Source organism: Marmota monax, unplaced genomic scaffold, assembly GCF_021218885.2.
Source record: "Marmota monax isolate L192 unplaced genomic scaffold, Marmota_monax_Labrador192_F-V1.1 WCK01_AAM20220418_F8-fsc00026, whole genome shotgun sequence".
Taxonomy (NCBI): Eukaryota; Metazoa; Chordata; class Mammalia; order Rodentia; family Sciuridae; genus Marmota; species Marmota monax.
Window position 1 is genome coordinate 15,138,966 of NW_026693108.1, and position 16,325 is coordinate 15,155,290.

The following is a 16,325-nucleotide window of genomic DNA, read 5'->3' on the forward strand; positions in this document are numbered from 1 at the left end:
GTTGGAATCAAGCTGCCAGTCTATGTGTGTGAGAGTGTGTTGGAGTGGGTGGAGGGATTGCCAGAGATTGAACTCAGGGGCACTCGACCACTGAGCCACATGCCCATCTCTATTTTGTATTTTATTTAGAGACAGGGTCTCACTGAGTTGCTTAGCTGGCTTCGAACTCTCCATTCTTTTGCATCAGCCTCGCGCACCACTGGAATTACATGTGCACACCTCTGTGCCCAGCTGGGACTGTAGATCTTTGAATATGCTGTTCCTCCTCTTCTGGCTCTTGGCTGCAAAAGCAGCCCACTTGGGAGTAATGATAAGGGAAGCCCAGCTGCTTCTTGTGAAGCAAGAACTGCCAATACTTGTCTCCCTGGATCCCTACCACCAACCTTTGGGTCTGTTTGCATAGCCTGGTTTTTACTACATTCAGCGAGATGGGAAGTCTCACCCTTCCTGTTTCATATTGAAGATGATTGGCCCTAAATCCATCCTAGCACTCCACACCAGACTTAAGGAATTTTCCCTCGGGGTCTAAGTTGTCATTTCTAAAAGCTACATACCTACTACAAGTTATGAAGTCTCAAGTGAAAGCATTTATCCAAGACTTGTTTGTATTTGTTCATGCAGAATTATAAAACTTGGGGTAGAATTCCCAGCTATGACAGGTGTGTCAGAATGACACCTCCCCTCACCTTTCAGGGTGTCAGGGCATGGGTCAGTCCCTTCTTCAGGCTGTACACACATCATTGGTCTCTGTGCCTTGGCATGGCAGCAGGCTGGTGGGTACCATGGATTCAGCTCCTGGGAATCCCTGGGAATCTGGAAGGAAGAGATGAGACTGATTTCTTGGGAGGAATTTTCATCACATATTGGAATCTCTTTTTCCCCCCTTCAGACTGTAGCTTTTTGCTTAGGTGTTTTTATTCTGTGCCAATTTTCATGAAGAGTTTAAGAAAACTTATGGTGAAAAATTTATATATGTATATACAAATAAACATATGATTATATATTATACATGTTTATATATGCATGGGACCTATATGTGTGATATATGTGTATAGATTGTGTTGTGTGTATATGTGTGTATATGCGCGCGCACACACACATGCATGAGAAAAAGAAGAGAATGTGACTTTCCCCTCACTGGGAGGCTATTTATAGCAAGACCCGCAAGTGGAATTAGAACTTACTAGAAAGCCTCTATGAATTGCTTACAAATTTGGGCCCATAAGATTTGAAAGACCGAAACTAACTTGGGAGCTTCTGAGAGCAGTTACTTGTCTTTAATGGACACTTTGGTTCAAGCGTAACTCTGCTTCCTGTGGCAGGCCAGATGAACCCTAGAAGTCCTTCACCTTAGAGAGAGCCAGATAATTGAACTGATGAGTATCACCCTATTAAATGATGTAAGTTTGCTTTAAAAATTGTAGTTGTGTATTTTTCTCATAATTACCTGGGTGATTTTTTTTCCCCCTGAAAACTAATGATGGTGAACCTAAGACAAGGCCTGGAAGGCGCTAAAAAGTCCTTCTCGTGAGCGTACAGGAAACCTTTTGACTTTTGAGCAGTGTATGATCCAGTTCATCTGTAGACAGAAAAGGCAAGGGGTCGAACAGCTGGAATTCCCACACTCGGGATTTGTTCCTCTGAAACTCCATTCTGCTTCCCTCTGGTTTGTGTACTGCTGTTGCTATAGAGACCGGGAGGGTGCATGTGTCTGTACCCACCTTGACTCCCAGGAGCTCCTGCCATCAGATCATGGCTCTGGAAGTTTCCTCTTTCCTCCAGCTCTGGGGGGCTTAGCACTTCCCTGCTTTGGGTCCTGCAGGCCGCTGAGACCTCGGGCTCCCTGAATACCAACCACTCTTAGCCTTCTCCATGGCACTGTGACTTCATGGGAACTCGTAGGCCATGCTCGGAACCTCTTAGGGACCAGTTTTCTTATTACACAAATGACAGTGACAGTCCTCTTCTGATTACAATATGGTTGCCATGATCCTCCCCGAAAACTGACTTGAGGAGCTCTGCACACTAACAGGTGTCTGGGGTGTCACCCACTCACCCTTTCCTTGGGGAAAGGAAGGAAGGCACAGAACTGGTGAGCACGGGGCACACGTGCTGGTGCCAAGTCTGCAGAACTCTGTGTTTCCCAGGCAGGCACCTGTGACAGCCGCCCTGTCACGTGTATCTGTGAAGTCAGCCTCTGATCCTCAAAACTCTCACACGGGGCTTGTCTACGCCTCCCTGTATTTCCCCAGCACTCGGTCCCTTCTGCTGAGTGATATGTTTTTGTGTAAGATTGTGAACTTCAGAGCCTGGGACCAGGGCCCTTCTGCCCTCCTCAGGGAGCTAGTGTGTGCTTCCCTCGAGGGTGGACTTGAGTGTTCAATTGCAGCCCCGTCATCTTAAGTCACAGGCCACAATTTTATTCTTATTTGATAAAGCTGAATACTTAAATCAGCATCACCCAGTGGCTTGGGTTTTTTCTGCTTGCTGTCTTTTTAAGAGTAAGATAGTTTCCCTAAACAAAATCAGCTCACGGGGGGGACTTGATAATTAAGTGAATATTAGCACAGAGCCCTGCACCCTTAGATGCCTGATAAGTGGCATCTGCTCTTGCGATCATCATTTGCCTTTGAAATAGACATTTCAAATGCTTATCCTAATGGCAGAAAAGCAAATGTATATCCAGGAGATAAGATTTAAAAAAAAAACAACAAAAAAGCTTTCTGGACATCGAAGATTGTTTACTTACTATCAAAACTCTTCCAAGGATTTCTACGAAATGTTAAAATATTTGTCACATTTGTCTTGTCTGTTCTTTATTGGGCCTGTTGACAAACTCTGGAATTCCTCAAGTAAGGGTGTTTAGAAGAAAAATTAAAGACAAATGATGAGGTCCACATAAAAACTTTTTCCTCAACAATGAAAAGCTGGCTGTATACTGAGGGCACATGTGGTGGGTAAGTGTGTGAGGCCCCCAGTGCTGTGCCTGATGCTGTGTAAATCTGATCAAGTTGCTTCTCCTCTCCTGTGCCTCAGTGTCTCTGAGATGATACTACTACTTCCTGGGGGTCTGTGAACCTCGAAGTAGTTGATTCATCTGACGGGTTTAACATAGGGCCAGATACACAGTCAGCACTCAGTGAATATTAACAGAGGGTAGAGGATCAAGATGGAGCCTCCCCTCTTCCAAAGAGAAAGATTGAAATTAATTTCCTCCTTTTCTGAGCCCTGAATTTGCCTGTAGCCACCCATTCTTAACTGAGGTCCCTGGAAGCTTCATCTGTGGCACCAGCTTGCCAGTTTCCAGTAGCATGTACTTGATTTGTGGTAGTTTGGGATGCAGACTTTCTCTGGATCCCAGCTTTCTAATCATTAAATATGGAAAATAATAATGCCTGTCTCTTAGGGATGTGGACTGTATCAAAAGAATGGATGCATAGGACCTTCTTTGCATGGTGCTTGGAGCCCAGAAGTGATGGGTGACTTCTCTGTCACTTGTGCCTTTATTTCCTGGGATGGGAAAGCTTTTCCTCTTCCAACAAATCTTTCAAGGAAAGGACTAGAATCCTCACCAAACTAACCATTAGCGCTCGTGGCTGAGAAGCCCTCTGGGTAAGGAGGCCCTGTATCTCTGCGTTCCAGACATTGCTGGTGGTGATCAGTGTGGTGTCTGTGGCCGTGGCAGTGATTCCTTGGATCGCGATTCCGCTGGTTCCCCTGGCCATCCTTTTCTTGGTTCTCCGACGATACTTCCTGGAAACCTCGAGGGATGTCAAGCGCCTGGAATCTACAAGTGAGTACCGAGGGTCTCAGGTGGGTATGGCAGTGCGACTGAGCTTCCATTTGTGCGGTGATTAAGGAGCCCTCTGAAATTCTGCACACTCTATCTTTCAGAATTTCTCACTTCGTTAACATCAGGTAATTGAGCACAGTATTATGGTCAGCGTGAGTCAGTGTGGCCCTTAGGGCAGGTGGAACTGGTGTCCTGCTGGGTGCAATTTTTCAATTTAACTGGAAAAAGGAATGAAGGACAAGGTAGAAAAATACTCCCCTGGAATAATCCATGAAGACTGGGGACCCTCCTCTGCCACTCTTGCCCATGACATGCTTCCGGTGCACAGAGCAGCACTTCAGAAGCATTTTTCTAATAAATGAAATAGTTCCTCATGTGTTAGAACTAATTTAGAAGGGAAATAATCGGGGAAGTTTTCTTTTTTGAAGATACCGGAAGTGGCAAAGGAAGGAAAATGTTAAGAGAAAGGAAAGGAGGAAGTATCAGAACTATATCCAAAAATATCAGAAATAATATATTTGAAAAATACATTTTTTTCCTACTGGAAATAAGCTGCAGTTAAGTGTTGTGAAAGTATAAGCATTGTGATTTCTGGTTGTGCTCCTTATTATCAGTGGTACTTGGTGCAATTCCATGCTGAGGTTTCCCCCCTTAGGCTGGTAATAGGTGGATGCTGATAATAATCTCTTTTGGAGACCAGGAGGAGGGCAATCAGTTTAGAATGCATTCAGTCTATTGCTCCCTTCAACTTCCTAGTTTTCGGATAACAGAGGAAACCGTTTTATGATTAATCACTGTATTCTGCAGGTAATTGCGGAGGATGAAATAACCCAGAGCTCATCTCATGAATGCACAAACTAATGCATTCCATTCTTAGTAAAATTTAAAGCTATAAGGGTAATAGAATTGTTATATATTTTTTAAAGTACAAGGATACCAGCCAAAAATTTTTTAAAAAAGGAAGATATGGTGTCAGAAAACCTGTGTGATGGATAGTTAGTACAATTGAAGGCCAAGTCACCTTTTTGAAAGCCACACCAGGACCAGGAATATTGAGTCCTGTAGTTCCCCGTGGAAAAATTATCTGTTTATTGTGGCAATGGAGGGTAGGTTGTTTGTTTGATTTTTGGTGGCTTCTGGTGGCTGCATGGAGCCCTGCAGCTTCAGAAAAGCTGTAGAAGAAAATTCTCAGGCACCAGGGGAATGAGCCAAATTGCTTTGAGGTTCCATTGCTGAGAATTCAGCGGGAAGCAGAATGCTGCAGTCTGTGTGCCAAGCGTGTGCGTAGGACTCTGCTCGTATCAATTGCTGCAGGGCATTGGGAATTGGCATTGCTGGAGACTCTCCTTTGTGTGTTTCTTTGGCCCTAGTCTATTTCACAGAAACAAGGCTTTTGACATTTTATGAGTGGAGGCTGCTCATGAAATGGAGTTATTCACCATCCTATTGCAAAGAAGCTTCGGGTATATTCAAGGAAGGGTTGTTTGTTCCAGAAGGAACCCCTGGGAAGACTGTGCACTGTTCAAGAGCCACTTCCCACCCATGTGCAAGTGAGGAGAGAGGACCCAAGGAAGGCTTTTGCAAGAAGCACGCAAGATTTTTCTTTCCAAGGCATATCTACCAAAAACTTTGAGATAATTTTGATCTGGAAATTCTACAACTTTGTCATGGCCCTGTGGAATGTGGGTTTCCTGTACCCTAGTTGACTGCAGGATGTTCCCTTTTACCCCCACATAACCAAATATTCTTTGAGGCCATCTAGAGTCCCAAGGTTTATTTTCAAATCATACTGCCCTGGCTGCTTCTGAAATCTTAGGCTGATATTTAAGCAGTCTTGAACACAATGGTTTATTTTTGAAAAAACGAATGTAGCAACAATCAGTCATAGAGAAGGGCATAAAACCAGGATGGCACTTGGTTGCGTTTCTCTACTGAACTTTTTTCATTCTACAGTGCCTGGATTGTGACCCCATATCCAAGTGCCTGACTGTGAGGGTGCCATGATCCATTAGCTATGTCTGCCGTGGGCATTGGCTAGCTGAGTGTTAATGTAAATGCCACATGCGTTCAGACCATACATCCTTGAGTCTGCTATTGTAAGGAATTCCCATCCAGATTTCCAGGGATATTGTTTAACCTAGGGTGCTTAATAAGAGGTACAGTAATGGGGAAGCCTATTGAATATTAGCTAAGTAAGAGTTAGGAGTTTTTTTGGGGGGCTGGAGCAGTTCCTCATTAGCAGAGCGCCTGCCTATCATGTGCGAGGCACTGGGTTCAATTCTTAGCCCCACATATAAATAAATAAAATAAAAGTCCATTGACAACTAAAAATTATTTTTAAAAAAATTACGAGTTTTCTGACTATGGGCTGCAGAGCCTAGAGAAAAATGCATCCAGTGATGCATGAGAATCTTGAACTCCAGCTCTTCTCCCTTTGGGATACTGTGGCTCAGATGAAAAGCACAGCCTTGGCAATAAGGCAGGTTCACTCTGGCTCCTAACTATATTACTCTGGTTAATTTATTTAATCTTGGGCCTTAATGGTCCTGAAGTCTGTTTTCCTTTTGTTAAAACAATAAAAACACCTGCCCTTTGGGGTTTTTCTGAGAATTCCCTGAGACAGTGCTTGGAAAGTGCCTGCTGGCTATACCAAAGGCCCTGGAATCCTGCACACACAGGATTAAAACCACAGTAATAACCAGAAGGCCTCCCATAGCATTAATGATACCTGTGGCAACACTGGCAGGCCAGGATCTCCACCTGCATCTCTCTGCCCTGCTCTTCCCTTGGGTCCATCTGCAGGCCTTTAGGGGGTGCTCTCAGTTCTAGTTAATTGCATTACAGTCCTTCAGCTCACCCCACAGGCATCCCCCACACCCCTGAGTCGAGTGTGGAAGAAACAGGATTATCTTTCAATGGTACAGATTTCTTCTGGACCTCAGTAACTCTTGGGGTAAGGTGAAGTACCCCAGTTGGCTTTGGGTTTCCTGGTGTTCAAGGCTGGGGTGACACCGGATTTCTAAAGTCAACCCTGCTCTCAAACCCAGCCAGAAGAGAACCAGTGGTGACTTTGATTTTCTGGTACGGGTAGCAGCTGAGAATGGCCAGGCTGAAGAACTGCCTGGGTGGCCACCATGTCTGCCTCGGCTGCATGCCTTTGATGAAACAGGGTTAAGACCCTGCCTTGTTCTAGAAATGAGAGCTCAGTAGACTAAGTCCTCGGGCTTTCTGAAGGCAGACCCTTAGCATGCTCTTGGTAGGGTAACGGGGCCTAGAACCCTCCTGAGCTGGTCATCTCTCAGAATACCCTGTGTGCAGGGTGACCAACCTCTGGGGGTTAGCAGGGCCATCTGTTGATGTCTTCAGAAAGACCATGCAGGGCTCGCAGCCTTATTTATTTGGATCATGAGCTTAGTCTTATGTTCATGTTACCATCTTAAAAGTGCAAGGTTAAAGGAAGCTAAAATGAATAGCAATTCACTGCTCAGTATGTCTGAGAATGAGAGAGAGCATGGATGTCAGAGTGAGAACACACACATGTAGGTGGACAGTCAGAACCACCACATTCACCCAGGGCTCTGCCTAAATGACGTGCATTAGTAGATCATGTGTTGGTTGGTAAATCCATGTTCAGGAAAGCTTTTCTTTCTGAAAGCAGTATCTCAGGAGAGGACTCCTAATAGTTAGTCTTCCCAGTCAGACATCCTTGTTGGGAAAGTCCCAGGGAGGAGCCGGCAGTCAACTAACCCCATGGTCCAGGTTGTGCCACCAGTGACCACAGTGGCTCTTAGTTGGCCATCTGCTTCTTCCTTGCTCATGCAACTGTGGAGTCTGACTGCTGGCTCTGTTCCTTGCCCTGGCACATGTGTGCCCAGTACCTCCTGATCTCGTGCTGTACCCGTGTGCACAGTGAGCACCTCCATGTAGAACTGCGTAGCCACATAGGCCATTGGATGCCCCAATGAGTAAGTTGGAGTTTTTCTCTTGATTTTTCTATTCCTAGTAATTTTATAAAACATATGCAGCCTCTTGTAAGATGAAATTACCTTTGCTTTTCCCAAACACTCCATGTTTTACCAGCAGGTCTTCTCCAGGCTATGGTCAGGTGACAGGGATTTGTCAGTATTTTCCATCATCCCAGATGATGGTAGAGGCCGTGTGCAGGGATCATGTGTTCCTGCTGCATCCCGGTCCCAGTACAGCCTTCTGCACAATGCAGAGTGAAACTGTCAGGGAACCATTGCTGCCTGGTGACAGGCAACCCACACATCCCCCCATGCGCAGGGCTGGGCTCTGGTGGTCATGAGACAGCAAGCTCAAAACACATGACCCGTCATGGACATTGTGCTCTAAATCAAAACAGAGATACACAAAGGAGAATTCAACTTTTAAAATTCTGTTAAGATGATGAAGCCACTGCACTACAGACAGATTCCAGAAAGGCGAGGGCAGTGGCCCAGGTCACAGTGACCGTCACACACCAGGATGAATTTCTATCCCTCAGGCTTCTGGAGCTGAAGCCAAGGCCAGTCAATGATATCTCGACTGGGCAGGTCCTGTGGGCAAGTGCAGTGTGGCATCCAGATACGTAGTGACCACACAGGACTCATCTTGCACCAGTAGGCACAGAAAGATCTCCTCAGGATGCAGCCTATTCACTGGGTTCCTGTCCTGTGCCAGGTGCCATTCTAGTTACTGAGATACAGTGGCTATATCTTGGCTCTTTAAAATCTAAGGCGGGAAAAGACCTTATAGTTTAGTAGAGTGAGTGCTATAACAATTTTTTAAAATGCTAATGTCTCAAAAATGAGTGAATAAATAATTCCTGACCAAAGAGATACCCAGGAAGAATATGGAAGAAAGGATCTTGAAGGATGGGTTTGCAAAGGAAAAAAATAACCAGATTTGAATTTGGTCAAAGGTGAGTCAAACAGAGAGACCTTCATTTTCCCACCAACATAGTGAGGGATGATCTGACCAGGGGTTGAGGGTAAATGGGTAGGGTCCTCTCCAGGGTTCTGGGGACATTTCTTCTGGAAACTCAAAGCCCTGAGTATGCTGCTTGGTGGACACATGACCATAGAACAGAGAAGGCTATCTGGTTTGCCTGTGTCCAGTCTCTGAGTTTGCTCTGTTTTGTGTCTGTCTCTTTCTGCAGCACGGAGTCCAGTATTTTCCCACTTGTCATCTTCCCTCCAGGGGCTCTGGACCATCCGGGCATACAGAGCTGAAGAGAGGTGTCAGGAGCTATTTGATGCTCACCAGGACTTGCATTCAGGTCTGTGCACTTCTGGAAGTGGTTTCAATGGCTGGGACCACTGCTTCCTCAGCCTTGTTGGCCAGCACCTCTGCCTGTCTCTGAGCATAACCTCATATCCTGTCTTCCTCTCCTTTGCCCCTAGACTTTGGCTCCTCTCAGAATCTTTCCTGCTTTCCCTCTGCTGGCTTGCATGGTACTCCCTCTCTGGGCCCTTGGTCTCTGTCCCTTTGGGGCAGGAGTCATTAAACATTTTTGCAAAACACCATCTAGTAATAGCGTAGGCTCTGGGTGCCCTTTGTCCCTACTGAAGTTGCCCACCTTTGCTGCTGCAGCAGGAAATCAAGCAGACAGCAGATCAGCAAGAGGCCATGGCTGTGTTCCAATAAAATGTTCACTAGATCACGTGAGGAGCACTTCCCAGCCCATGGGGCAGCAGAATTGACTGCAGAAATCCATCTCCTGATTATCAGATCTGCCACCCACTTGACCAGTACTATTCTTTGTATCAGTGATTTTTTTTTTTTATCCATTTAAAACCTTCAGGATTTCCTGTAAATGTATAAAATTCTGGCCCATCTTTCCGACCTTGATTGTATTTTGGTGATTAAATGGCACATGAGAAACCACACGCAGGTCCTTTGACAAACTGGTCATTCAGAGATAGCCCCTAAGCAATGTGCCCTGTGGACAGGGCCCTCTACTAAGTATGGAAGGTGCCAGATACAAAGTGAGAGCTGTACTCTGGAGAACCGGAAACCATCAACCACATGAGCTGGTGAACTTCACTTCATGGTTCAGCGTTGTGAAAAGGGCACCCGAGACCATTTTTGCGTGTCCTGTACTCCGATGGCACCGTTTCTCTGGGTTGCAGTGTTAGTGCCTCTTCCTGCACAGCTCCGTGTGTTGTGTGTGCATCGCTTCCAAGGCCCAGCTTTCTGGAATCCTCAGGTTTCTGGCGTGTGTATCTGTGGGGTCCCACCTGGCACATGCATCTTCATGCCTCTCACATTCACTGTGGCTGATGTGGCTTTGTACTTGTTCATCTTGCTTGTCAACGGTTCGCGCATCCAGAGGCTTGGTTCTTGTTTTTGACGACATCACGATGGTTCGCCGTGCGCCTGGATGCCATCTGTGCCATCTTTGTCATCGTGGTTGCCTTTGGGTCCCTGATTCTGGCAAAAAGTAAGTGCAGATGTGAATAACTATTTATGGTATGATTACAATTTATAGCTGTGTTTACAGTTATTAAATTAAACTCTTGCCACCTTGTCCAATGCCATATTCTCTTGGTTCTAATGAAGTGTATGAAAGCTTTACAGCATGTCAGGATGGTTATGATTCTGCAATGTGACCCATTTAGAGGAGTCCCTGGGGTCTTGACGGGTCCCTTTTATCTTTCTTTGAATGGGTTGAGGGCTGTGCAAATGTCATTCTGCACATTCCCAGTCCTGTCTGTAGTTGTAAGGAGTGACCCAAGTTTGTTCTGAAGCATCTTGTCCAGCTTATGGCTTTAGGTCTTGCTTTTGGATGATCGGTGTAGTTGCTCGTGCTCTAGGTCAACAAAGATTCTCAGTAAGAAAGAGCATCATTGTCTCTGCCAGATGGGTACCAGATGAGCAGGTGTTGGCGTGTCTGGCATGAATTTGCCACCCCTGACTCTCCCATAGTAACACCGCTGAATTTCAGTATTTAATAATAGAACCAGGAGAGCAGTAGTTTACTTTAAAAAAAAAAATTGTCCCCAGCTGTGGTCATGTTGGACGTAGAAAGCAGTATGACATAATGGGCTTTGAAACCACGGTGATGAGTATGTGAATAATGACGCTAGTCCTCACGCATATCATATTTGTTTTTCAAATGTATATTGATCCTGTTGGGATTAATAAACTCATTTAATAATTCTTTCTAAAATTCCTCATGGGTTTTTAAAGGTGTATTATGGTCTCAACCAACAGCTAGTAGAAGCATCATGGTTACTATCGTTATCTGCAACTTGTTGGGTTCTCTTGGTAATGTGGCAGAAGGAGCCAGGTGTGGTTATAATGAGACTGATGTTGTTCCCTCCTTCCTGTCACGTAGCTTTGGATGCTGGGCAGGTTGGCCTGGCCTTGTCCTACGCCCTCACGCTCATGGGGATGTTCCAGTGGTCTGTTAGACAAAGCGCCGAAGTGGAGAATATGGTAATGTTTATTTGAACGTTCTTGGCCTTTTCAAGTCTCCTTGCCATTAAATAGCATAAAAGCCATTCTTATGTAAAATATTAAAACTGTTATTTTTACATCGGAGCTAACAGAGTTTTTTCAGATCCTTCCTCCATCTGTTTAAAGTTAATGTAAAATAAAATATATACATCTTTTTCTCAGTCTCATGTATGCTATGTCAGCAGGTTTTATATTCATCACAAGCTGTCCTCAAATGCAATAAATGTCTCTGTAGGAGGGAAGTTCTGAAATCCTAGAGAGGATATAAGCTAATTTCTTAGGGGCCTGTTTATTTTTGTTTCTTAATGGGTGATTTCTCATTCTCTGTAAAAGAAAAATTCGGTATTTTGAGGTTGTTTATTTAGGGTCTCCCCACTCCCCACATCCAGTTCTAGCATTTCTTCTCTTAGGCAATGAGCAGAAGGCAGGAGGCCTTGGGGCCGCTGGTATTCCTTCCTGGTAGGGAACCAGGGTGGAGTTGTTTAGGAGGGCTCATTCCACCTGTAAGTGACTTCCTTTTCTACACAGTTCTACCTTCTCCTGCAAAGATAGACAATGAACATGGAATATTTCAGTTTTGCTCGAGAAGATTATTATGAAGAGTTTGGATGACTATCTGATTTAACTCATGTACAGCCAGTGGCCGCTGTGTAGCAAAAGACTGGGATCCCTACCAACCTTTTTAAAAATGCCTTTTATTTCGTCTGTGTTGAGGGAAGTAGCTGTAAGTGAAGGAAGGGGCCATGGTGAGGAACGAGACTGTGGATCCTTGTCAGTCTTGATGGGTATTAAGACCTGCATTCTCCTTGACCAGCATGTGTAAATCACAAGCGTTCCCTCACAATCCCTGCACCTAACCCGTGTGGATGCCACGTCTCTTTCAGATGATCTCAGTGGAGCGGGTCATTGAATACACGGATCTAGAAAAAGAAGCGCCTTGGGAATACCAGAAGCGCCCACCACCCACCTGGCCCCAGGAAGGCGTGATCGTCTTCGACAACGTCAACTTCACCTACAGTCTAGACGGGCCTCTGGTATTAAAGCACCTGACGGCACTCATTAAGTCGAGAGAAAAGGTTCGTTTAAACCATCTTTGTTAGCAAATCAGCTAAAGATTTAGTTCCGTGTCTGCTTGTTGTCTTGCTCTAGACCTGTGGAGGACATTTGGTTCCTCTTGGAAAAAATTAGATCAGATATAAATAGATAAATCTTCCTTGGAAACCAGCATTTCTTTCTTCCTGCGGTGAGCTGCCTCCTGGTGGTGTTGGGCCCTGAGCTGGCACTTAAGGGACTTGGGATACTATGTTTGACATCTGATTATTCCTGATTACACCTGGAAAGTCAACCTTGGCTCCTTGTCACCAGGGCTTCCGTGTCTAGTTCCCATCACTTCCTGCTCCTTGACCTGCTCGGGTACTTTCCTCCCTGTCACCGCAGCAGCTTCCGTCCAGCCCTTCCTTTGTTGTCCTTTGTCCCTTTTCTTTTCCTTCCTTTCCTTCATGCAACCTGTACTCTCCTTTGCTCCCTGGCCTCCCACCACACAGGGGTTCCCGGCCTGGAGGGCTGCTGTGACCCTCGCAGGCCCCAGACCCAGGCCTGCTCCTGCTGGAGCTGTGTGGCTACTTCTCAGCCACCGGAGAAAAACCCAGAAGCCACAACCCTGGGGCTCAGAAACCAGAGCCTCATGCTGGAGAGGCAGCAAAGGGCCCAGAGACTCACTCAGAGTCAAAGAAGGGAAATCCCGGAGGTTCTGGGGACACTGCAGAGAGGTGTGTGGATTGGTTCTATCAGCAACTACACCTGCCACCAATGTCCTTTCATTCCCTTGTCAGGAACTAGGGCAGGCTCCTGCAAGGACTAGACCAGAGCAAAACAGGCAGTAGGGAGCTCTTTCCCCACCTGGCCCTCCTGCCTTGACTCCTACATGCAGACATCCCCACACTCTGAGTGTCCCCTGTTCTCCCAAAGGACCTGTCCTTCCGTCTCCCAGCATACCAGCTGCTATCTGGCTGCAGAAAGTCTCCTCATTTTCAGAGTCAGCTAAAACCTCTGCCTCTGAGAGTCTGTTCTTCCACATCATGTTCTAGGTACTTGAAGATGGCACTTGTGGTCCACCCATGTTCACAAAAAAGGGTGAGAGCAACCTGAGTGTCCATCAACTGGTGAATGGATATGCAAAATGTGATGTATGTGCACAGAGGGACAGCTTATTAAGATTAGGGAACATTCCTGTGTCCCATTAAATGGCATTCTGCAGGGCACGTGGTGGGTGCTGAGGAAAGCTGTCTGGGAGCATAATGTGCAGGTAGGAAGGACCCCTAGGACAAAACCCACTCACAAGGTGACCCTGTGAACAGCCCATTCCCTAGATGGGAGCATTAAGTACTTTTCCCCTTTTACAATACTAGGGCTTGCTTGAGCTCAGGGCTTTGCACATGCTAGGTAAGCACTCTACCACCGAGCTGCACCCCAGCCCCTGGAGTGTTAAATACCTTAGGAGCTGCTGCTTCTAAACTCTTTCCACCACAGGCCCATTTAATGGCCTAATCACAGGCACGATTTAATGAGTGATGCCCTTGTGACATGAAAGAATAAATGTACAACTTAGTGCCCAAAGGGTACCCAGGGAACAGCTTCAGTAAGTCACTTGGCAAAAGCAAGCTCCTAATTATTTCCACGGCTTCCTTGTAGGTCCAAAGGCATTGAGGACGGCTGTGTAGGGAACATGAGCTACAGCTATGATGAAAGCCAGTCTCTCAATCCCGTTCCTGGCAGGACTGTAAGGATGTTTGCTTACTCGCACACGGTGCGTTTTTCAGATCTGAATGTGGCAACCGTAATTTTCGTTGTTTGCATACGTCTTAAATTTCCCTCAAAGCCACAAAATAGGAATTACTGAAGAACCTCTCCTTTACAAGTTAGAAAACAATGCATATCCCCAGATTTGTATTCCTCGATCTTAAAACCCCCAAATTCTAGGATCACCCGAGATGCTAAAATGTTTGAGGGTAAATTAATTTTGAAGACCGAGTTGTAGTATCAACAATAACTTGACTTTCAGCGTGTGCCTTGGTCCACCCAGTGTCACCTTAGCTCCATCTGTGTCTTTAGAGATTGCAGGCATACAGTGTCATCATGGAATGCTTTCACTCTGTCTGTGTCCAGCTAGGTTTCAACTCTGCCACACCTGTGCCCAGCCCCTGGGACCGCAGGCCACCCCTTGGTGTTGGACTTGATTGACAGAGTCACCATTTCAGGCAAGGACATGGGAATGTGCTAACACAGCAGAAATAGTGCTTTATTCCGTTTCAATGGTCTTCTCTGCCAAGATTCCTGGAAGTTATAGTAAATGGGAAAACATAATCGGTACTAAGCAGGTTTTTAATTCATGGAAGAAATAGCAAGTAAAAATAAAGAACAAAAATGAGGTAAACACCACCTTAGGCTTCCTGGTTCGATTCTAAACACTGGCTGCATTTTTCATTTAGGTGATTTTGTGGTTGATTTGATCATTTGAGAGTACTGGGCCATTTTAAAGCATTTTCCAGCTCTAGAGGTAGATTGATTTGGGTTTGTTATTTTTTTCTTGCTCACAGCTATTACTTGGATAATACATTTTTACAGATGTGTACTAGACCTTGCTATAATGTGCAAAAATATGAGTTTCCTACATTTTCTCCTTTTTTACATAATTTTTTCTCAGAGAGCCCGCCTCCCGGGAGCTCTGGGCTGCATTTCCCCTCTGCTCTCTGGCCCTGGCTGCTCCAGCAGCACCTGCATCTTCTAGGAACTTGTTAGCAACAAAATCACAAAGGTGACCCAGCTCTCTGTCAGAGTTGCCTTTGCAGGAGACTCTCCTGTGAAGTCCTCTGTCCCCCACAGCGGTTTTTTTGTGACCAATAACCCACGATTTCTAGGAAACTTCATCAGCATGAAGTTGAGCTCATGGATTGCCCCTTGGGACTAAACATGAGACTCTGGAGGGCCCTGGGCCACTTAATACCTTACAGGGTTTTTTTTGTTTGTTTGTTTGTTTTTAAACTTTTCTATAGTATAAACCATAAGTTTACCTTATAGTTAATTCTGTATGATCCTAAGTTGATGTGTTTATTTGCATCTTTCCAGTAGAACCTGTCTTCTGTTGCAGATTATTTTCATCTGCTATTTAGCCATCCCCACATAGCTGTCTCTGTCTCTGCACCAGCTCAGGCACTTAAGTTCCTTTCATAACCTGATGTTATTAAAAAAGTCTCTCTGTCCCAGTAGAACACTAGATCTAATCTGTCCTTTTTCTTGGGTGACCCATGCCTGTCCCTGACTTGCAGGTTTCTTCTGTCACCAACTGTGATCTGCTCAGAGTGAACAAAATTCTTGTACAACCCCTGCATTACGCACTGGCATCTGCAGCATGCTCTCCAGGCCTAGCAACAGGGTCTCTATGGTGGCCACACCTTCCCCACTGTCTCCTTTACACATGGATCAAGGGAATAAGTGACAGGGAGGCCCTCAGCACAGCGAGCAAGAGGCAAACAGAACTGGGTTCTAGTCCTGCTCCACCACTTACAGGTTCAATTATTTTAGACAGATTCTTTAACCTTCCATTTTTCTCTTTTGCAAAATGGAAGTAATAGGAGCTCACCTCAGGAAAACACCTGGCCCAGAGAGCCATGTGGTCAGTGCTTGATCAGCGGTAGCCGTCATTCTACTGGGGTATAAGGTGAACTTAACCACTTACAATGCATGACTTGTCTGTCCTGTGGAAAGCAAGGGGCTGGCCATTTGCCATCCTGTTTATAGGGCTCATTGGCCGTGTCCATCTTCTCTGAGCAGCTGATCATTTACCTGAACAATGTGGTGATGATCCCCAACATTTCTCAAGCCTGAGTTAATCTCTCAACTCTGTGGGATTGCTACTTTTTGCAGGCCATCACAGGTAAATAAATGTATGAAGGTAAATCCAATATCGATTCTGCCCTCAGCACATATAGTCCAGTGGAAGAGGCAGAGTCCTGTATGAATGACGGCTCTATGAGATGGGAGGAGTCACAGAGTTTAATGGATGTTTAGGAAA

At 45.5% G+C, this 16,325-nt stretch overlaps 1 protein-coding gene across 2 annotated transcripts in view; it reads left to right on the forward strand.

The window, feature by feature from the left end:
* The window catches only part of Abcc4 (ATP binding cassette subfamily C member 4), a 223,627-nt gene that overhangs the window by 166,447 nt on the left and 40,855 nt on the right, over positions 1-16,325 (forward strand). For both annotated transcript variants that reach the window (XM_046454929.2, XM_046454930.2), the window contains 5 exons: positions 3,643-3,793; positions 8,952-9,071; positions 10,125-10,235; positions 11,133-11,233; positions 12,139-12,330. In XM_046454929.2, coding sequence (XP_046310885.1) covers positions 3,643-3,793; positions 8,952-9,071; positions 10,125-10,235; positions 11,133-11,233; positions 12,139-12,330 — 675 coding nt within the window. The remainder of the gene's footprint in view (positions 1-3,642; positions 3,794-8,951; positions 9,072-10,124; positions 10,236-11,132; positions 11,234-12,138; positions 12,331-16,325) is intronic.